The sequence below is a fragment of the Rhinoderma darwinii genome, chromosome 9 (assembly GCF_050947455.1).
Source record: "Rhinoderma darwinii isolate aRhiDar2 chromosome 9, aRhiDar2.hap1, whole genome shotgun sequence".
In the NCBI taxonomy this organism is placed as follows: Eukaryota; Metazoa; Chordata; class Amphibia; order Anura; family Rhinodermatidae; genus Rhinoderma; species Rhinoderma darwinii.
The window spans coordinates 59,324,190-59,348,132 of NC_134695.1; the positions used below are offsets into that span (position 1 = coordinate 59,324,190).

At 43.8% G+C, this 23,943-nt stretch overlaps 1 protein-coding gene across 1 annotated transcript in view; it reads left to right on the forward strand.

Moving 5' to 3' along the window:
* Window positions 1–23,943, forward strand: part of SYT9 (synaptotagmin 9) — a 156,940-nt gene that overhangs the window by 52,590 nt on the left and 80,407 nt on the right. Inside the window, exons 2-3 of the mRNA XM_075837783.1 lie at window positions 2,571–2,913; window positions 11,849–12,395. Of these exons, the coding sequence (XP_075693898.1) occupies window positions 2,571–2,913; window positions 11,849–12,395 (890 nt within the window). The remainder of the gene's footprint in view (window positions 1–2,570; window positions 2,914–11,848; window positions 12,396–23,943) is intronic.

Sequence of the window (23,943 nt, forward strand, 5' to 3'; positions counted from 1 at the left end):
TGGCACCTAAGGCTGTGTTCACAATAGTATCATGGCTTTTGTTATTACTAGAGCCCTGGTTGGTGGATATGATAGATCTATTGTGTAATGGATCCCATTCACTAAGGCCTCATGCACACGACCGTAGCCATGTGCACGGCCGTGATTTTCGGGTCGGCCTGCCGCGGAGTGTCATCCGCGAGCAGCCCGCAAATCGCGGGCCGTGCACATGGCCGCGTCCATTCTTTTCTATGAGCAGGGACCGCAAAACGCGGCCGTAATAAGATATGTCCGTTCTTTCTGCGGTCCAGGCTTCTGGGCCATGCACGGACCGTGGAAACCACGGTTGTGTGCATGGGCCCAAAGAAATTAATGGGGCCGCAATTCTCCTGTGGATTTTCGGGGGAATTGCGGCCGCAAAAGCACGTTCGTATGCATGGGGCCTTATATTGAGTTTGTGAGGTTTCTGTTTTCCTTATTGGAATGAATACCACAGCAAAATACGCGATCTGGCCATTAGACAGCAATGAAAATTAAACGTAATGTGAAAACGGTGTGAATAGGGGCTAAAAAATGTTTCACCCGTGGGCCACACCACATGTTCAGGCCACTGCTTATTTAACAGTATAGCTGTCAAATTATTTATTACGGAGTCTGAATGAGAGAGGAGGTGCATACCAGGGTGGCCTTTTCCCCACTTTAATGGGTGGTGAGAACCTGCAGAGGCATGTAGTCTCCACAGGGGCTGCAATGTTAGCAAACCAGAGCACCAGGTACGAGGACACCTCCTGTCACCAATGGTTAGGGGTGCCTAATTTTGATCTTTGCTATGAGCCCCTCTATGTACTGGCATCAAATTCTGCCTATGTACAATTTTGAAATCTTTTTTTTGGGGGGGGCTTTTGTTTAATAAAAATGTGTATCAGTGTGTTTGGTGCAACTTTTAAAAACTTTTTATTAAAAATTATTTTTACTTTTTGAGATATAGCTGCTTTGCATTTTGTATACAGAGCAGCTGTGTCGTGCGCTAAGACCTGAATCCGTCAGTTCTGCGGGACTGACGGGTTCAGTGAAAGCGAGAGACACGCAGAATCCACCTGTAATCGATCACATCTAAGTTATAAACAGTAAGGGTATGTTCACACGCAATTGCAAAATACGTCTGAAATATGGAGCTGTTTTCAGGCGAAAACAGCTCCTGATTTTCAGACGTTTTTTTAACAACTCGTGTTTTTCGCTGCGTTTTTTACGGCCTTTTTTGAGCCGTTTTTCAATGGAGTCAATGAAAAACGCCTCCAAAAACGTCCCAAGAAGTGTCCTGCACTTTTTTTGACGAGCCGTCATTTTACGCGCCGTATTTTGACAGCGACGCGTAAAATAAAGGCTCGTGGGAACAGAACATCGTAATTCCCATTGAAAGCAAAGGGCAGATGTTTGTAGGCGTATTAGGGGCGTTTTTTCAGGCATAATTCGAGGCGTAAACGTCCTGCGGACCTGACAGATAGAGGTTTCAGTGCTAGATACAGCTGTTCTGTATACGGGATACAAAGCACCTGTATATCAAAAAAAAAAAAATATTTTTAATAAAAAGTATTTTGAAAGTTGCACCAAACCACACTAATAGCTATATAAACATTAATATATATGAAGAGAAAATAAAGAAAGGATTTCAAAGGTTTACATAACCTTTAAAAATGAAATTCTAAAATGTATGGAGTTGTATGTCCTCCTTATGAAGGTGTAGAATTGTTTGCCACTTGAGTTTTCCCCAACATTTATAAAATCACACTGGTACGTAGATTGACCTCCCATGTAAAACTCTAGCAGAATCACTTTCTGTTCATTTCTAAGAATATGATGGTGCCATATAAATTCTAATTTAAAAAAAAACATTCAATGATCCTGAGTTTGAGTGGGTTACGGTGATGCTTTGCTCTATTCTGGTTTCAAAACATTCAAGTCCTCAGATTTTAAGAAATCTCATAAGTCTTCCAAACTAAAGCCGGTATTGATTTTAAAGAGGACCTGTCCCAAAATACTTTTATTCAACATGAAATAACAATTCTGGAGCATCTTTTCTTAGAACCCTACATTGTGCCGTTCCACTTTTATTCCTCCAAGACATTTAGGAATAAATTAACAACTAGGTGTTACCATTTCCCTTGTCAAAGGCTTGTGTCCCTACACAGTCTCACTCTGCCAGCACTGATTGGTTAGTTGTCTGTGCAGAGAGACCCGCCCTCTCCCGCCATGGTAACACCCAGTTGTCAATTTATTCATAAATTTCCAGGAGGAATAACAGAGGAACAGCACACCATAGAGCTCCAGAATTTTTATTTCATGGGGAATCCAGACATGTCAGGAGAGGTGAGAATCATGAGGGGATGTTCTCGAGAATGACAACACTGTTTCTTACCATTTGGTGCAATAAAGGTCACCTAATTTTCTTTCTTTTTTTTAAATTGAAAAACTTCTAAAAAAAAGTACACCGTAGAATGAATTTTGCAGGTATTAGAACTGAGATCAAAAGTTAATACTGGAAGGATAAATAGCATTGACTTATGTCGTACCTTCTGTTCCTCTTATTCTAGATGTGTCAGTGAGCTTGCTGTCTCTTTTGGTAACAGCCTGTGGACTTGCCCTCTTTGGTGTATCACTTTTTGTTTCATGGAAACTTTGCTGGATTCCTTGGCGAGAACGCGGCTTGAAAGGAAGTAAAGAACATGAGCATCTGAACTATGCTGACAGTGACACAAATGAACATGACTACAGCGATAACTATCTGGGGCAGCCCCCTCTATTTCCAGAGTCATCCATGAAGATCAGTCATACGTCCCCCGACATTCCATTAGAAGCCAAGACCGCCAACAAGGAAAACTGTGTTCACAATGTTCGGATGCACCGCCAAATCACAGAACCAACCTCATCTGCTCGGTCAGTGTCCATTACTTTTTTCTTTCTAACTTGTCATTATTTATCTAGATCCACATGTTGCTTTTCCAGTTTAAAGAAACCTTAACATTACTCTACTTAGACTAATATTATTCATATATATATATATTTATTTCATGTTATTGTATCTTACTCAGGCATTTAGTCTAATGGAATAATTCTTCCAGCTCACATTTTGAAGACAATAGATCGGGTTCCCACGGTACGGATACGCTGTGTAAAAATCACACATCGTGTCCGACCTGGAACCTGCAGGACATTCCGTCTGAAAAATCGCATTTTCGGACGGAAATTCCGCTGTGGACGAAAGCCATACTTATCCCCTCCCTCCTCTGACGTCCGCTCCAGCCTCCCTGGATGACATTGCAGGCCATGTGACGCTGCAGCCTGTGATTGGTTGCAGTGGTCACATGGGATGCAATGTCATCCCAGGAGGCCGGACTGCAGGAAGAAGGAGAGCGTTCTGGGTAAGTATGATTTTTTTTTTCTTCAGACGTTGCGATTTTTGCGGTGTAAACGCAGCGATTATGCCGCGAAAGTCGCAACACTTGGCTTTCTTTGAATTCAATGGGCAAAACCCGCAACAGAAAGTCAACAAAAGCGCAGCATAAATTGACATGCTGCGGAATTAAATTATGCACCTCAGGTCAAGTTATTAACGTTTACGCTGTGTTTTTTTTCTGCAGCGTGGGCATGAGATTTACTAAATTGCTGCTACTGTAAACACTGCGGAATTTCCGCACACAATTCCATTGCGGAAATTCCACAGCGCTTATGCTACGTGGGAACCCGGCCTTAGGTGTCTATATGGGTAAAACTCTCCGGATAGCATACTCCTTTAAATTAATGATTTCCAGGTGACCATTCTCTTTTATTAGCCAATCTGCACATAACATTCCCATTATTAAGGAGACAGTACACTTCTCAAAAATAGTTTAATTGCATTTAAAGTCTGTGTATTACTGGGAAAATAATTCTCAAAAAAAAATTAAATGGAAGGACTGTATTTAAAGGCGTTGTTCAGGATTAGAAAAACATGGCTGCTTTCTTCATAAAACAGCACCACAGTCCATGAGTTATGTCTGAAATTGCAGCTCAGCTCCCTTGAAGAAAAAGGGGCTGAGCTGCATTACCGCACATAACCTGTGGGCAAGTGTGTCGCTGTTTTTAAAAGAAAGCAGCCATTTTTTACTAATGCTGGACAACCCCTTTAAACAGGGCAGCATTATAAGAAGAACACACAGGGCATTCCCCATGTGGCCTCTATCACCTTGGGGACCAAAGCTAACTTAGTGTGTGTGAGACTCATGCTGTGTAAAGGGAGGGGAAGACGGAGACATCTAATTATTGTCTGAGAGCACATATCACAGCTCTTACATTATACCAAGAAGTGTCCACCCACACCGCAAGCATGACGGAAGCTTCCACTAACCCAAAACTGAAGCCCACAGAGGGAAAACAAAATACCGAAAATATGTTGGTTGATATCGCGCTTTATATTATAAATGATGGGTGTGGCAATGACAGCCACATATATGAAATATGTTATTAATAATTAAAAAAGGTCACAAAAGTGATCGCTAAGGCTGTGTTCACATCACCGTTCGTTTCCGCTGAGGGGGTGCTTCAAAGGTTTCCGTCGGGTTAACCCCTCAGCGGAAAGTCAAACGGAAACTTTAGCTTCCGTTTCCCTCACCATTGAACTCAATGGTGACGGAAACCTAGCTAATGGTTTCCGTTTGTCACCGTTGTGACAGGGTTCTGTCATTTTGACGAAATCAATAGCGCAGTCGACTGTACTATTGGTTCCGTCAAGAACAACGGAACCCTGTCACAATGGTGACAAACGGAAATCATTAGCTAGCTTTCCGTCACCATTGAGTTCAATGGTGAGGGAAACGGAAGCTAAGATTTCCGTTTGACTTTCCGCTGAGGGGTTAACCCAACGGAAACCTTCGATAGTGAAAAACGCATGCCACACGCAAAGCACACGGACAAGAAATGTAGGAAAAATGCTGCATTTTTTACGCGCGCATTTTGGACCTGCTTGTCTGAATTTAGACTCAACCCGTTAGTGACCGCCAATACGCCTTTTCACGGCGGCCACTAACCGGCTTTATTCTGATGCATAAGCCTTTTTACGGCGCTGCATCAGAATAAATAAACAGCCGTTAAATCTCCCTGCTCTCAGCTATCAGAGGTAGCTGAGGGCGCCGCTGCTCGAATGTGTGAGATCGATATCAGTATCGATCTCACCCGTTTAACCCCTCAGATGCGGTGCTCAATAGCGAGCACCGCATCAGAGTGGTTTTGGAGAGAGGAAGGGAGCTCCCTCATCCCACCGACACCCGGCAATAAGATCACCGAGTGTCTGTGTCTCCGATGGTAGCCGGGGGCCTATTAAAGGCCCCCAGGTCTGCCTGTAGTGAATGCCTGCTAGATCATGCCGGAGGCATGTCCTAGCAGATGCCTGTCCGTTTTAAACGGACAGGCAGTAATACACTGCAATACAGAAGTATTGCAGTGTATTATAAATGCGATCGGAGAATCGCATATTAAGTCCCCTAGTGGGCCTAGTAAAAAAGTTTAAAAAAAGTTTAATAAAGTTAATAAAAAAAATGTGAAAAAAAAAAATGAAAAACCTACTTTTTTTCCCCTTACAAAATGCTTTACTATTAAAAAACCAAAATAAAGTTAAAAAAAAGTTACACATATTTGGTGTCGCCGCATCCGTAAGGACCCCGACTATAAATCTATTACATTATTTAACACGCACGGTGAACGCCGTAAAAAATTAAATAAAAAACAATGGAAGAATTGCTGTTTTCTGTGAATCCTGACTTAAAAAAATGTGATAAAAAGTGATCAAAAAGTCGCATCTACTCCAAAATGGTACCAATAAAAACTACAAGTCGTCCCGCAAAAAAAAAGCCCTCATACAATTGCATCGGCGGAACAATAAGAAAGTTATGGCTCTTCAAATATGGAGACACAAAAACAAATAATTTTGAAAAAAAAGGGTTTTTACTGTGTAAAAGTAGTAAAACATACAAAAACTATACACATTTTGTATCATTGCAATCGTAACAACCCGCTCAATAAAGATATTGTGTTATTTATACTACACGGTAAACAGTTTCTATTCCCCCCCAAAAAAGTTTATAAAAGTTAATCAATAAATAATATGTACCTAAAAATGGTGCTATTAAAAAATACAACTTGTCCCACAAAAAATAAGACCTTATACAGCTATGTCGACACAAAAAATAAAAAAGTTATAGCTCTTGGAATGCAACGATGGAAAAACTTAAAAAATACCTTGGTCATTAAGGTTTAAAATAGGCTGGTCATTAAGGGGTTAAAGGGATTGGCCTCTTTGGACATCCTCTTTTCAATATTCCATATTCCTGGTGCCTGGGATTGCCACTTTGCAGGGAGATACAGTGAAGGGGCTAAGCCAGCGCTGCGGTCCTGTAATTCTCAGGATCACTGTGGGTCCTAGCAGTTGGACTCACATTGATAAAAAAAAGTGATATACTGTCATTTTCTGCAATGTGAATAACCCTTTAATAGGGGTCTCGAGTTTGGGGATCCAGCCACTTACCCAGCAATAACAGCCGATGTACGGGGGTCTGAGCAACTCATTCCCTGGGGACTTGTCAAATAGACAACTCCTTTTAATTACTTGGATTAGGACAGTGAGGACTGTTTACATAAAGTAATTAAAGTGACTTAGAAAAGAAGGAAGTTCCTCAGCACATCCATATAATATAAAAAGAGCTTTGTTTGTCCATCTTAAAAACCCAAGGAGGGCACAGGTTAGGCGTGTGATAGCTTACGCGTTTCGAACAAGACTGTTCTTACTCATAGCATATGTAACAGATTTAGTACATGTGTTTTAAAATCAAAGGTTTGCCCATCCTAAAACATCTCCTCAAGAGCTGCTCTTGAGGAGATGTGTCAGGATTGGCTAACTTTGATTTTAAAACACATATGCTAAATCTGTTACGTATGCTATGAGTAAGAACAGTCTTGTTTGAAACGCGTAAGCTGTAACACGCCTAACCTGTGCCTGCCTTGGGTTTTTAAGATGAACAAATAAAGCTCTTTTTATCTTATATGGATGTGCTGAGGAACTTCCTTCTTTCCTATGTTGTATGAATCTCTTGCCAGCCTGCAAGCCCCCTCCACGCTGCACTCCATTGAGGAACTACAGATCCCAGAACGAACATATTGGCTGAGCGCACTGTGGCTTTTTTTGCTACTATTTCTCCTTTTTAATTAAAGTGATCGTCTAGTTTCCTGACTAACGAGCCATTATAGGCACTCTGTAGGGAGTGTTAACAACTGTTGGTGTTAAAATAAAATAAAAAGTACTCCTCTTCTGGTCTGCTGTTTCAGAAGGAAGAGGATCATTCACAGACATCAGCACCATCCTAGACTACCGTTTTACCCAATTTTATCATTGGAAGAAAGCGGTAGTCTAAAAGTCACACCGACATATGACGCCATGACTACTGTTGGTATTGCGGTAGCAACAAACACTCGGTAGCTTGATCCTAGTGAAAAAAGGACGTCATCATATCTAAAGTGATTTCAAGAGTTGTTTTATGCTCATGTTTAACAAAAACTTGGCCTGCTAGATCTGGGAATGGTGGTGCACTTGACCTGGATCTCCTCTACCAATGATAAGCCTAAGTGATGCATAAAAATATAATTGACTTATATGAAATCATAGCAAGTTTAGGAATGTGTGAAGCACTAGTGTTATGAAAGAGAGAATCACAAAACACCTGACTGGAGTCTGTAAGTGAATTTCAATAAGAATTTATGCCACAGGCGACAGAGAGCTATAAAATTTGTTCAAGGGATAAACCAGAGAAAATTGCTTTACAGAGAGGGGAAAATAATCGTTTTAAAGTGCAAGAGGTGCGTGATAAATGGATTAGTTGGGATAGAGCCATTACACAACCTAGTAAAGCTGTCAATTAGCAGACGTGGCTGATTCTTGTAGAGAAGACCTTGTTCTTAAAAATAGCACTTCTCTATGACTGCGTCAATGGAAATGATCACTGGTATGGTGCATTATTTATATAGATGTATGAGCACACAATGCACAAATCACACATGGAAAGCCGGAAATTCATGTAGAGTATACCCTAGGCTTGCCTGGAAACCTTGGGTTTCATGGTCATCCTAAGCTTTCGAGAAACATTTCCTCGAAAGAAATTAACAGGCCAAAACTTGAAACATCAAAATATGACCTTCTAGCCCTGGACAAAGACCATAGGGAACCCCTGTGCAGGAATAGCAATGGGCCCCCGGCTCTCCACATGCTAATATAATGAGGGTGAGGAAGAACCTTCTTCGTGGCTCTCTACGAATTCACCAGTAATTGTGACCTATGGGAACCATTAGTATAATCTCTTGTATGAAGTCTGGTAGGCAGAAGTAAGCACTGGTATTTTCCATTTTAGGACGGCCCCTGTTCACCTGCGCAGGTTTCACATATAGGATGTCTAACTCTACTTCTACCACTTTCTGATTAACTTTTAACAATGAAAAAACTTTTGGTCTTTCATTACAGTAGTCTCAATAATGTATGCTTGTTCGACAAGAAAAACAATGGCTTGTATTCTTCATGTCTATCTTCCAAGTTTTTTCCGGCATTGTTCAGAGTGGCAGTTTATATGTACTCCTATGCTTTTATGTTAAAGGGTACGACAACTCATGTCCCAAAAACCTATAGGATGAGCCGAAAAACGGTCAGATAAATGCATCAACATTAACCTTTTCCCTTCATATCTCAGTTTTTTACATAAATCAGTAGTGCATGTGTATACATGAAACTTTGTCATATATCTTATTTGGGGAAAGTGGTTTCTTTATCACCTTCAAGCAGCCGGTAGCTCCCCTTTCTCTTCCTGTAGGATCTCTGTAAATGTTCAGATAGCGTTTCAGCCACAGAAAGAAATTATTGAGTGTAACACTGTAACTAAAAAAACAGGGAAACGGGGGAAACCCCCTCTAAACAGGCATGAAGAAATAAAATATGCATTTTAGAGAGCATCCAGAGGATTAAAGGGGTTATGTGGGGACCAAAATTTTTTAGCAGTGTAATCACTGCAGTATGTGATACACTCGCTAATATATATTCCGGTCCCGCGTCTCGCTGATGATGAGATTTTCAAAAAATTTTATAGCACTGCCGGGGGACCGGAAGTCTAGTTGCACAGCCTTCTTTGATGACGATACAACTCTTCATCATGTGACCGACCCCGCTGTACTCTATATACAAGTGGTAGCAGTTGTACAGCGAGTACATAGAGTACAGCTGGGGCCGGTCATGTGACGAAGAGTTGTATCATCATCAAAGAAGGATGTGAGCTAGACTTGCGGTCCCCCGCCAGCGCTATAAAAATCTCTGAAAATGTCAGAATCTTCGCAATGGGGGACCGGAATGTATATTAGCGAGTATACTCACATACTGCAGTGACTACACTGCTAATAGTTTTTGGTCCCCGCATGACCCCTTTAATCCCTCTGGATGCTCATTAAAATGCATATTTCTTCATGTCTGTTTAGAGGGCGCTCTTCCTATTTTCTTAAAATTGCTGTCTTCAGATGTATCTCCAGTTTTGCTCCCCCTGCCATCTCACAGTATACGGATTGTAGTCTTACCAACACACAGAGAGAAACTGCAGCAGCATCCCTCTCCTCTCCCTTTTCCCTATTTTTTTATGACCTTCCAAACTTTTTAGCCTTGTACGATCTATTGAAACATTTTAAATATTTAATGATTTATATCACAAGACAATATACAAATTTCAGATTCAGACCACACTGTTATTTCTGATTGTAAGGGTATGTGCACACACACTATTTACGTCCGTAATTGACGGACGTAAATCGGCCGCAAGTCCCGGACCGAACACAGTGCAGGGAGCCGGGCTCCTAGCATCATACTTATGTACGATGCTAGGAGTCCCTGCCTCGCTGCAGGACAACTGTCACGTACTGAAAACATGATTACAGTACGGGACAGTTGTCCTGCAGCGAGGCAGGGACTCCTAGCATCGTACATAACTATGATGCTAGGAGCCCGGCTCCCTGCACTGTGTTCGGTCCGGGACTTGCGGCCGAAATACGTCCGTCAATTACGGACGTAATTAGTGTGTGTGCACATACCCTTACTGTTTCGATCATAAGATGTGATAGGTCCCAAATTTAATCCCCTCACCAACATTATACACATTTATTTTTTTCGGCTCAGGACTTTAACATCTTATGCTAGGGGTGGATGTGTTTTTAAATTCAATATTTTTGGTTGACTGGTGTCAATGTGCAATCTCTTTAGTGGTGTATGTTTTCAGTTTTACAAATGTTACGGCTCAGAAAATCATTAAATGATTGACAGTTGACTGGACTGGAAAACTCTAATGAAGGTGTGCTGGCCAGGAATGACATGTCATAAGAGAGCCATGAAAAAATGAACTCTCCCCACAGATGCTCTGCTCAGTGATCAGAAGGATCAACTTCCGGTGGTACTATGTATGCACTGAGATTTATGCTGATACAAGTTGCCTTATGACAGAGGCATATCTTAGACCCCTAATGCACAATCTGTAACAGGACCCCTCCAATTACCATGTACGATTTATAATACAGGTGGCAGAGGGGCCATTGGGCCCACTATACACCAGGTTTCGGGTATGAATGTTACCTCTTCTCTATAATAGCTCTGCCCCTGCCTAGTGCTGGTATTGCTGTTCAGACTGGTCGTTATAAAGTTCTAATGACTAACAGTTTTGTTTATACATCACATCATAGTATTAAACAATTATCTGTTAATTGTACCATTAAAATGAACTGGGCTATAGGTTGCATCAGGGCACACAGGTTATAATAAGATCCATCAACAACAGATAGGCTCTTTGTATTCTAAAGGGTAACTAATCTTTCAACAAACTTCTGACATGTCATAGTGACATGTCAGAAGTTTTGATCGCTGGGGGTCCGAGCATTGAGACCCCAACTGATCCCTAAAATGAAGTGGCAGAAGTGCTTGAATGAGCGCTGAGCCACTTGGTTTCTCATCGGCTTTCCTCGGAAAGCCAATGTAGCGGTGTACAGACTCAATAGAAAGTCTATGGGCCCATACACCGCTACATCAGCTTTCCGAAAAAAGCCGATCAGAAACTAAAGCCTCCACCCGAGCTCTTCTGCCGCTTCGTTTTAGTGATCATGGGGGTCTCAGTGCTCGGATTCCCAGCGATCAAAACTTCGGACATGTCACTGTGAGATGTCAGTAGTTTGTTGAACGTTTAGTTACCCTTTAAGGAAACTACAGATATATATTTTTTTTTCAACAATGCAGAGGAAAAATTACTACAAATAAGGATATACAATAATTAAAAAATGTTAGATTTGACATCTACTGAATATAAAGTAAAAATTAGTCAAAGATGGAACTTCAATTTAAGTCTTGTTGCAAGGAAGCAAGACAATCACTAGTTTTCCAAATGTTTTACCCCTCAACTGGTGTGACACAGAGTGACCAGTATTCTCTACATGCAGTTTTCAGGTCTACTTGAACCAACAAGCCCAAGTTTCCCTTTCAGCCAAAGTTTTCGCCATATCTGTACTACCCATTTTATTGTATGGAAGTTTTCCAAAATGTTAGTCCTAGAAAGACTGATAATTGCACATAGTAATTGTGAAAAGTTCCTGGACACATGAGCCATATTGTTAGGATAAATAGAGAGGAAGGGAAGCAGTGTTGTTGCATATGAGGTACATGAAAACAATCATGCACAAAATCATGATAAAAAAGATGACTATACCGACCTGTGGTCTTTTTTATTTACTCTTGAGATTTGGCATATGATGACACTAATTTGTTAATTTCTTTCTTAAGTCATAACTCCATCAGAAGACAGCTGAACCTCTCAAATCCGGATTTCAACATCCAACAGTTTCAGAAACAGGAACAACTAACTGGAATTGGTCGTATCAAACCAGAACTTTACAAACAAAGATCCGTGGAGACCGATGATGTTCGGAGAAACAATAGCAAATCTTGCGGGAAGCTCAATTTTATCATTAAATATGACTGTGACTTGGAAAAACTTATAGTAAAGATACATAAGGCAGTTGGCCTACCAGCAAAGGATTTCTCGGGAACATCAGATCCTTATGTGAAGATTTATTTGCTTCCAGATCGAAAAACAAAACACCAGACTAAAGTCCACCGGAAGACACTAAATCCGGTGTTTGATGAAGTTTTTTTATTTCCTGTTCCTTATAATGAGTTGCCTACCAGAAAACTCCACTTTTCCGTTTATGATTTTGACCGTTTCTCAAGGCATGACGTCATTGGACAGATCATAGTGGATAATTTTTTAGATTTGGCAGATTTTCCCAGGGAAAGTAACATCTGGAGGGACATCGAGCACGTCACCAATGTGAGTATTAAAGTGACACAAAAAATGTCCAGCTCTTTTTGTTCTCACCATATCTATAGTTTCTCTTATTCTACCTTGCAGTTGCAATAAGTGGTAAGGTCTGTCTTTATATCATTCCTGTCTTGTCTACCTCTACATAGTTTTCTATGCTACTGGGACGAAAAGTCTCTACAAAAGACTATCGGTAGTTCGTTGTCCATATTCTTATCGCCACAAAGCAAAGTTTTAATGCAAATATGAATTTTTACTCCTTACTCGAGGCTGATGATGTCATGTTTGTGGCAAGTATAAATTAATAAAGCTGATGATGTCATGTTTGTTGTGCTATGCAGAGGACACAAACTTAGAAAAGAACTGTCTGACAGCAGTTAGCAGAAGGCGACAACTGCTATAACACTTGTAATTAAAAGGGGTTTCCAGACTTTTTTTTTTTCGTCTAGCCCTCTTATTTATGAAGAATAAGAAGGCTTCACTCCGGTCTCACAATGTAATAGACAAAAAAAAAAAAGGCAGGAAAACCCATTTAAGTATCTACCAAGAGTGAAAGAAGAACCAGCACATCCATGAATTACATGCACAGACCCTTTATTTGAATAAACACTGTGTAATGCTGCATTTCCCCTGTGGGGGAGCTGCAGGGAAATTAAACACTTAATGCTGGAAAAAAGTAAGGATTCTAAAAACATGAAGTGGATATAATGTTTGCGGAATTGAGGCCACTCTGACATGGCCAGCAATGCTAATGTATGGGGAGCAATCAGTCTCCCCAACAGTCCCGAGATCCTATACATTGCTAGTCGGACCAGTGCTGATATATCGGGAGCAGTGAGTAGAGACTCTGCTTACTCACCTCTCCTCATTCCTGCATTACACTCGCGAGCGGTGACGTGGATAAACAGGGGAGAGAATCCTAATCTTTACAATTGCCGTAGTATCTATTTGGCAATGATAAGAAATCAGTTTCCCTACGCTGCCACCGCCACCACTTGGGAGTGTAACTCAAGAACAAGGTGAGGTGAGTAAATAGAGCCGATAAGTCATCGAACATTGGCAACTGCGCTTGCCGTGAATCCCGCTCCTTCTGGAATGTACTAGACAGGTCACATGCCTCTTCAGGTCTCACGATGTGATGGACAAGAGCAGCGTGACGGCAAGGAGAAAGCATTTCCTTGACCGGGGGTGTGGCTTACAGAAGGCAAAAAATAGGGCAGATCTGCTTATGAAAATAAATTTGTAGATTTAATAGCTTTGTGATGGCCACACAATGTTAATGAGTACATATAAAGTGGTCAATCCTTTTAACGTCTATTGCTCTTCTCTTTAATCACATACAATGATGTTTAGACCTGAAATATAATCCCAACATGACATCTGGCTATAGAATGCTACTGTATAATCTTATTGTCTGTTCTGTACCTGTGTATATGTGTGTGGTTAGTACACATGCCTGGACTGACATACCAGCAGCTGTGTCTATTGTCAAAAAGGGTCAACCACCCAAGAGTGCTTATTGTCTTGTCTGTCTATTTCTCAGTCCTAGTTCTAATATTGCATTTTTAAAGGGTTATCCTCTTTACAGAAACCCTTTCTGTTATAAGGGTCCCCAATAATAAGCTGATCACAGGGTGATGCGCTGCTTCAACCACCAACAATCAGTAGTAATCTATTTGAGAACTCAGCAGCAAGTATTTAATTCCCCTACAGCACCTCCGCAGGGGAAATTAAGTATTACACAGTTCTCAGAGAGAAAACGCCAGAGCAAAACTTGCCACCTCAGCTAATAGCTCAAATCTCCTTAACTGCAAATGGCCACCACTCCTAACTAGCACTCATCTGACTTGATCCGTTAACATGAAGCCCTCAGTACATTGTGAGATCACCAGTAATGCAGGGGTTGTGTAGCCAGTACAGAGCTGCAGATCCTGGTTGATAGTAAGGAAATATGTGCTGAAACTCTGCTCCAGCCTGGCACCTGTTTTAGAATCTGAATTTTAGTTTTGGGAAGGAGTGGTATTGTATTTGGTCCCCTCACTTGCAATTTTCACAGTGGTGTATTTTATTTCTATCTTAAAGGGGTTGTCTGATTTATATGATTTCCTTTTGTTAAAAAGGTTCCTGGATAACAGACCAATCATAGAGTGTCATGCTGATGGGAAATCCAGTGATCAGCTGTGATAATCTGATTTTCCTGCAGCGCCACCACATGGGAAGTGAAGCATTAAACAGTTCACAATTAAATCAATGGGCTGTCCATATAATACATGCACTGGGTCCTGCAGAATGAGAGAGCTCTTGGTAGCCACTCTCTGCTCTGGCTAAAAATTGAGGGTCCTTAACAAGAACCCCCCACTATCAACTCAGAATTCTATCATTTAAAATGGGTTTATAAAACTGGACACACCCTTTAAGTAACCCCCTGGACCATTACCAGATTGGTATCTCTACTGTAGTACATGTTATGTGAAATGTAACACTTCCACTGCATGCTGTGCACCAACGCATGGCGGGTGGAGTTGCCCTTTAAGACATTTTGTGCAGGCAAGGCCATACATATGTATTACATTTTTACTCCTCAGTAGTGAGGAAATTAATATACTGAATATATGTTGTGTTAAAAGCGAGAATCTTCTATACAGGATGAGATGTCTCTGCTCGTCTGATTAAATAGATGTAGGCTTGTGATTGATGTATCTATACATTATTGAGCATGCAGAATTTATTAACAGTATTCTGTGCTAGATTTATGGGCAGTGATAGACATCTCTGGGATGCTAATAGCTTCCAAGACAAATCTGGGTCACTCCACCTCTTGTCTAAAAATCCAGTAAGCTTTTAATAGTGTTTGTGCTATCACAGAAGTGTATACAAATGAAAAGCATTGATGGATTTGTCGAGCACTGCTTAGCTTGTCTCTCCTGCTCATCCAGCGATGCTTCAATTCTTTTATTTATAATGGTCGGTTTTCACAGTGCTAAATGTTATCCGGAATTATAACATTTTAAGCGAGAGGACTATGATATATCAAATGTGCATGTAGTATGAGAGATGTATAATCTGGTCTAGGGAAAGAAAAGAAATAAAGAAAGGAAAGAAGAAAGAAAGGAAAGAAGAAAGAAGGGAAAGAAAGAAAAGAAAAGAAAGAAAGAAAGAAAGAAAGAAAGAAAGAAAGAAAGAAAGAAAGAAAGAAAGAAAGAAAGAAAGAAAGAAAGAAAGAAAGAAAGAAAGAAAGAAAGAAAGAGAAAGAAAGAAAGAAAGATTTTAAAGGGTTGGTACAGGATTAAAAAAACATGGCTGATTTATTCCCGAAACAGTGCCACACCTGTTCACAGGTTCTGTGTGGTATTACAACTCAGCTCCATTCACTTTAATGGTTGGAGATTAGCTGCAATACCAGACACAACCCATGGGCAGGTGTGGCACTGTTTCTGGAAGTTTTTCTAATCCTGGACAACCCCATTAAATTACCCCAAATTCATACTTGAAATCAATGGGCTGTCCATGTAATACACATGAGAGATGCTCAATGCAGCCGCTCTCTGCTCTGGCTAAATAGATATATAATGCAAAAAAAAAAAACTTTTACTGGCAAATTCTATTTGGAATATAAAATGGTTCATATAATATTGGTAAGGTATCATACTAACATATAAAAGGCAAGCCGTGTTGCCAACGACTTACTTCTTCTCTGATTGGCTGCACTGGTCACATGGTGTAACCACTTTAGTCAATCAGTGGCAGGTTGAAGCAGACATAGATAGTGCTAACTGTAAGGGTATGTGCACACACACTAATTACGTCCGTAATTGACGGACGTATTTCGGCCGCAAGTACCGGACCGAACTCAGTGCAGGGAGCCGGGCTCCTAGCATCATACTTATGTACGATGCTAGGAGTCCCTGCCTCTCCGTGGAACTACTGTCCCGTACTGAAAACATGATTACAGTACGGGACAGTTGTCCTGCAGAGAGGCAGGGACTCCTAGCATCGTACATAACTATGATGCTAGGAGCCCGGCTCCCTGCAGTGTGTTCGGTCCGGTACTTGCGGCCGAAATACGTCCGTGAATTACGGACGTAATTAGTGTGTGTGCACCAGTGGCGGACACAGACTGCAAAAGGCCCCTGTGCAGATAATGTGCCAGGGCCCCCCCCCCCCCACCCCGCAAACTTCTCATGGCCGACGGTCCGCTTTCAGCTGCATCGCTGGGTCTCCTAAGTGACCCAACAATGCAGCACTAGCAGCCGGGGCGTCACTAAGGCTGGGTTCACACACACACTATTTACGGACGTAATTTGGGCGTTTTAGCATTGAATTACATCCGAAAATGCGGCTCAAAAGCGTCGGAAAACATCTGCCCATTCATTTGAATGGGTCTTACGATGTTCTGTGCCGATGGTCATTTTTTTTTACGCGCCGCTGTCGAAAGGCGGCGCGTAAAAAACTGCCTGTCACTTCTTCAGATGTAAATGGAGCCGTTTTCCATGGACTCCATGGAAAACCAGCTTCAATTACTTCCGTAGTGGACGCAGCAAAAGACGCCTGCACATGCCATTACGGCTGAAATTACGGTGCTGTTTTCTCCTGAAAACAGCACAGTAATTTCAGCCGTAACAGACGCTGCCGTGTGAACATACCCTCAGGGCTTAAAATGTCCGGGAAATAGCCCCAATACATATGTGTCCGCCCCAAAAAAAAGTGTGTGTATAGGAGACAGCATAGCATATCTATAGCACTACGACCCTATAAACTATGGATAGGATTAGATACAGTGGCTGAGCAGACAGTATCACACATGATAGGATTAGATACAGTGGCTCAGAAGGCAGTATCACACATGATAGGATTAGATACACAGCTCAGCAGACAGTATCACACATGATAGGATTAGATACAGTGGCCCAGCAGACAGTATCACACATGATAGGATTAGATACAGTGGCTCAGCAGACAGTACCACACATGATAGGATTAGATACAGTGGCTCAGCAGACAGTACCACACATGATAGGATTAGATACAGTGGCTCAGCAGACAGTATCACACATGATAGGATTAGATACAGTGGCTCAGCAGACAGTACCACACATTATAGGATTAGATACAGTGGCTCAGCAGACAGTATCACACATGATAGGATTAGATACAGTGGCTCAGCAGACAGTATCACACATGATCGGATTAGATATAGGGCCCAGCACAGTATCATACATGATTGGATTAGATACACAGCTCAGCAGACTGTATCACACATGATAGGATTAGATACAGGGCCCAGCTCGCTGACATTGCGGCTCCAGCGCTGGACCCAGGAAAGGTAAGAATAATAATTTTGCTTCTTTATGTGTTACTGATTATTTTTGTGTGTTTGTGTTTTTTTTACAGGTTCGGTTGTTGGACTTCGGATACGAGGACTTCAATGACGGCGTTTTTTTTATTCTCAATAAAATGGTTAATGAGGGTTGTGTTTTTATTTCAATAAAAAAAATTTCTATGTGCTTGTATCTTTTTAAACTTTATTATCACCGCCTTAGTAATGGCCGCTGGCTGATTGACAACCTCCATTACTAAGGCGAGGCTTAATGTTAGCCGGTGCAGAGTCTACACTAACCCCCATTATTACCCCGGTACCCACCGCCACCAGGGGTACTGGGAAGAGCCGGGTACAAACCAGTACCCGACCAGCTGTAGTGACGGGCAGGCACCGGGGTGGCCGCAGGCTGGTAGTATTAGGCTGGGGAAGGCCAAAAACAGTGGCCCTTCCCACCCTTGTAATGCTGCCTGCTGCTGCTGTGTTGTATCTGGCTGGTTATGAAAATTGGGGGGGACCCGACATCGTTCTTTCCAATTATTTTTTAAATGACGTGGCGTCCCCCCCATTTTCATAACCAGCCAGATACAATAAAGCAGCAGCAGCCTAGCATCACCAGGGTAGGAAGGGCCACTGTATCTGGCCTTTCCCCTCCTGATAATACCAGCCTGCGGCCACCCCAGTGGCCGACCATCACTACAGATGGTCAGGTACTGGATCGTACCCGGCTCTTCCCAGCACCCCTGGTGGCGGTGGGTACCGGGGTAATAAAGGGGGTTAGTGTTAGCCTCTGCACCGGCTAACACTAAGCCCTGCCTTAGCAATGGATGCTGTCAATCAGCCGGCGGCCATTACTAAGGCGGTAGTAATATAGTTTAAAAAAAACCACAAAGACATAGAAAAAATATTTTATTGAAATAAAAAAAAAAAACACAACCCTCATTAACCATTTTATTAATAAAAAAAAAAGCTGTCATCGAAGTAGTCCTGGAATCCGCCGTAGTCCAACGACCGAACCTGTAAGAAAACACACAAAAAATGATTAGTAACACATGTGTTAGGGTATGTGCACACACACTAATTACGTCCGGAATTGACGGACGTATTTCGGCCGCAAGTACCGGACCGAACACACTGCAGGGAGCCGGGCTCCTAGCATCATAGTTATGTACGACGCTAGGAGTCCCTGCCTCGCTGCCGGACAACTGTCCGGTACTGAAAACATGATTACAGTACAGGACAGTTGTCCCACAGCGAGGCAGGGACTCCTAGCGTCGTACATAAGTACGACGCTAGGAGCCCGGCTCCCTGCAGTGTGTTCGGTCCGGTACTTGCGGCCGAAATACATCCGTCACTTACGGACGTAATTAGTGTCTGTGCACATACCCTAAGGCTTAGATACAGGGCCCATGTGTGATACTGTCTGTGGGACCCTGTATCTAAGCCTACCACAAGGTAGGCTTAGATACAGGGTCCAGCAGACAGTAATCTTATACAGTATAAGATTACTGTGTGCTGGGGCCCTGTATCTAAACCTACAGTGTGGTAGGCTTAGATACAGGGCCCAGCAGACAGGATCACGCATGGGCCATGTATCTAAGCCTACCATGTGATTGGCTTAGATACAGGGCCCAGCAGACAGCATCACACAATCTGTGATCCTGTCTCATGGGCCCCCTAAGCCTGATACATCGTAGGCTTAGGGGTTGTGCAGTCCCTAAACATTGATGGCCTATCCACAGAATAGGCCATCAATAGCTGATGTGTCGCCCGGGACCCGCAAATCAGCTGTTTTGAAGGGGCCGCAGCACTCGTACGAGAGCTGCTTCCCCTTCATTTCACTACTCGCCCACACTGTGAATCGCCGAAACCGATTCACAGTGTGACCGGAATGAAGTGACAGGAATGAAGGGGAGCAGCTCTCGTACGAGTGCTGCGGCCCCTTCAAAACAGCTGATTGGCGGGTCCCAGGAGTCGGACCCCGCCAGTCAGGGCTATCTTACCTTCCTCTTCGGCCGCGGCGGGAGTTCTGTAGTCTCGATGCTGTGCGCGGCGGCATAGCGCTGTGACGTCATGCGCTGCGCACAGCGCCTGACCTCAGGACCTCCGCTGCGATCCGGAACCAGGAAGGTAAGTAAAGTATGTTACTATAGTAACAGGGGCCCGCGGCCCGAGTTACTATAGTAACTTTTTATTGATGTGGTGCGGGGGGCCGTGGGCCCCCCTGGCTTCGGGGCCCGGTCGCAATTGCGACCGCTGCGACCCCTATAGCTACGCCAGTGGTCCACGGGCCTCTGTCTCAGTCCTCAGCATCGCGCAGCTGAGAACTGAGTCGGCCAGCAGAGGAACGGGCCCCCTTCCCACGCGGGGCCCTTGTGCAGCTGCACCGGCTGCACATGCGGTATGTCCGCCCCTGGTGTGCACATACCCTAACTGCTGAGGCTCTGCTTCTCAGCCTGCCCCTCATCTCCCTGCATGGACTAAAGCGAACCTGTCAACATAATTTCTCACAACTACACCAACAGCACCCTCAGGTAGGGCGCTGTGGGTTTAGTGGTGAGAATGCTGGTGACAGGTTCCCTTAGCTCATTAGTGACCGCCAATACGCCTTTTCTTCTTTTATTCTGACGCATACGCCTTTTCACGGAGCTTCATCAGACTAATCTGCGGCACTGGGAGCAGTTACCACCTGTAGCATAAAACTTGAGGCAGTGCTGCCCGAGTGGGCAGGTCGAAATCCGCTCGTTTAACCCCTTAGATGCGGTGCTCAATAGCGAGCGCAGCATCTAAGTGGTTTTGGAGGGAGGGAGCACCCTCTCTCATCGCACTAGAACCCTGATATGAGATCGCAGGGTGCCAGTTTCTTCTATGGCAGCCGGGGGACAAATAAAGGCCCCCAGGTCTGCCTGTATTGGATGCCTGCTAGGTCATGCCTCTGGCATGGCCTAGCAGATGCCTGTCCGTTTTAAACATACAGGCAGTAATACACTGCAATACAAAAGTATTGCAGTGTATTATAAAAGCGATCGGACGATCGCATAGTGAAGTCGCCTAGTGGGACTAATAAAAAAGTTTAAAAAAAAGTTTCATGAAGTTATTAAAAAAATTAAAAACCCACTTTTTCCCCTTAGGCGGGATTCACACGACCGGGTCGCGTCCGAGCCCGAGTGCCGGCCGGTAAAATCGGCCATTCTGCCCGGCCACTTTGCATAAAGTTATGCATCCGTGCCGGGCCGGGCAGATCCGGACAGTGACATCAGCGGCAACTCCTGAAGGGGAATCCCCATGTGTTCGGGGATTCTGCTTCAGGAGTTTCCCCTGATGTCACTGCCCAGATATGGACAGAGACATCAAGCGCTCTGTCCAGGAGCGGAATCCCCGAACACACGGGGATTCCGCTCCTTCAAGGAGCTAAAGTGTGGCTAGCACATAGCAGAGCGGGGAGATACCTCCCCTCTCTGCTATAGTGGCGTCGCTACAGTAGTAGCAGCAGCTGCAGCTGCTAGCGGCGCCATGGAAGGTGTCGCCGGGCCAGGGCGCTTTTAAAACAAGCAGGAGAAGGGAGCCAGCGCAGCGCTCCCTTCCACCTGCTGTACACCCCGGCCCTGCCACACCGTGTACAGCGATGCCATTCATCAGAATGGAATCAACTCCTCCTCCTCACATGCACTCTGCGCTGTGAGGAGGAGGAGATAGAGCGCAAGAGCCGGAAAACCCGGCCGTCACTCGGGACACATCCCGGTGATGGCCGGGTATTACCCGGCCCCATAGACTTCTATGGGAGCCGGGCGGCCGGGTACCCGTGCGAAAATAGAGCATGTCCTATTTTTTGACGGGCGGTTTTCCCGGCCGTCAAAAAATCGGTCGTGTGAATAGCCCCATTAGGGGTCTATTATTCCTAATGCAGCCGGGTGCCGGCCGATTTATGAACGGCCGGCACCCGGCCGGGAAACCCTGTCGTGGGAATGAGGCCTTACTTTACTTCTATAAACAATGCCATGTCCAAAAAGGCAGTTGACGGTAGAAAGAACAAGCTGAGGCTAAACGCTGCAAAGCCAATTATGCCAGAACAAAGCGGCAACAACGGACTGCAGATGAAAGAAATGCTGAGATTCAGCGTTTGCGTGATCGTCATTATGAAATGACACCACAATAAATTAAAAAGCTGAATCTCTGCGCATGCGTAATGTGAATACTGCAAAAGCACAAAACATGACCCCCTGAAAAAAGGGCATGTCTCCGCAACCGACAGGCACAAAGACAACTCAGAAACGCACAAGAAAGTATCTGTGGTGGCATACCCAGGGGACAGAGAGGTGGCATACAGGGGACAGTGATGGCATACAGAGGATAGAGTGGTGGCATACAGGTGGCAGAGTGATTGCATATTAGGGGGCCAACTTTTCTAGAGCCCGTTGTATTTTTTCACACAACGACATTTCTAGAGCCCATTGTATTTTTTGGGGGTAGGGTGGTGACACACAGGGGACCGTGATAGCATACAGAGGACAGTGATGGCATAACCCATTCAGGGACAGAGTGGTGACATACAGGGCACAGTGTGGTGACATACAGGGGACAGTGTGGTGACATACAGGGGACAGAGTGGTGACCCACAGGGGAAAGAGTGGTGACATACAGGGGACAGAGTGGTGACCCACAGGCAGGGGCGTAGCTAAAGGCTCATGGGCCCCGATGCAAAAGTTCTTATTGGGCCCCCCCCCCCCCCGCAAAGTCCTCATGGCCGACGGTCCGCAGCTTTCAGCTGCATCGCTGGGTCTCCTAAGTGACCCAACAATGCAGCACTAGCAGCCGGGGCGTCACTAAGGCTGGGTTCACACACCCTATTTACGGACGTAATTCGGGCGTTTTAGCATTGAATTACGTCCGAAAATGCGGCTCAAAAGCGTTGGAAAACATCTGCCCATTCACTTGAATTGGTCTTACGATGTTCTGTGCCGACGGTCATTTTTTTTACGCGCCGCTGTCAAAAGGCGGCGCGTAAAAAAGGCGCCCGGGTCAAAGAAGTGCATGTTACTTCTTCAGACGTAAATGGAGCCGTTTTCCATGGACTCCATAGAAAAACAGCTCCAATTACGTCCGTAATGGACGCAGCGAAAAACGCTTGCACATGCCATTACATCTGAAATTCCGGAGCTGTTTTCTCCTGAAAACAGCACAGTAATTTCAGCCGTAACGGACGCTGCTGTGTGAACATACCCTCACGGCTTAAAATGTCTGGGGAAATAGCCCCAATACATATGTGTCCGCCCAAAAAAAAAAAGTGTGTATAGGAGACAGCATAGCATATCTATAGCACTACGACCCTATAAACTATGGATAGGATTAGATACATTGGCTCAGCAGACAGTATCACACATGATAGGATTAGATACAGTGGCTCAGCAGACAGTATCACACATGATAGGATTAGATACATTGGCTCAGCAGACAGTATCACACATGATAGGATTAGATACAGTGTCTGAGCAGAAAGTATCACACATGATAGGATTAGATACAGTGGCTGAGCAGACAGTATCACACATGATAGGATTAGATGCAGTGGCCCAGCAGACAGTATCACACATGATAGGATTAGATACATTGGCTCAGCAGACAGTATCACACATGATAGGATTAGATACATTGGCTCAGCAGACAGTATCACACATGATAGGATTAGATACAGTGGCTGAGCAGACAGTATCACACATGATAGGATTAGATACAGTGGCTGAGCAGACAGTATCACACATGATAGGATTAGATGCAGTGGCCCAGCAGACAGTATCACACATGATAGGATTAGATACATTGGCTCAGCAGACAGTATCACACATGATAGGATTAGATACAGTGGCTCAGAAGGCAGTATCACACATGATAGGATTAGATACAGTGGCTCAGCAGACAGTATCACACATGATAGGATTAGATACAGTGGCTGAGCAGACAGTATCACACATGATCGGATTAGATACAGTGGCTCGGAAGGCAGTATCACACATGATAGGATTAGATACAGTGGCTCAGCAGACAGTATCACACATGATAGGATTAGATACAGTGGCTGAGCAGACAGTATCACACATGATAGGATTAGATACAGTGGCTGAGCAGACAGTATTACACATGATAGGATTAGATGCAGTGGCCCAGCAGACAGTATCACACATGATAGGATTAGATACAGTGGCTCAGAAGGCAGTATCACACATGATAGGATTAGATACAGTG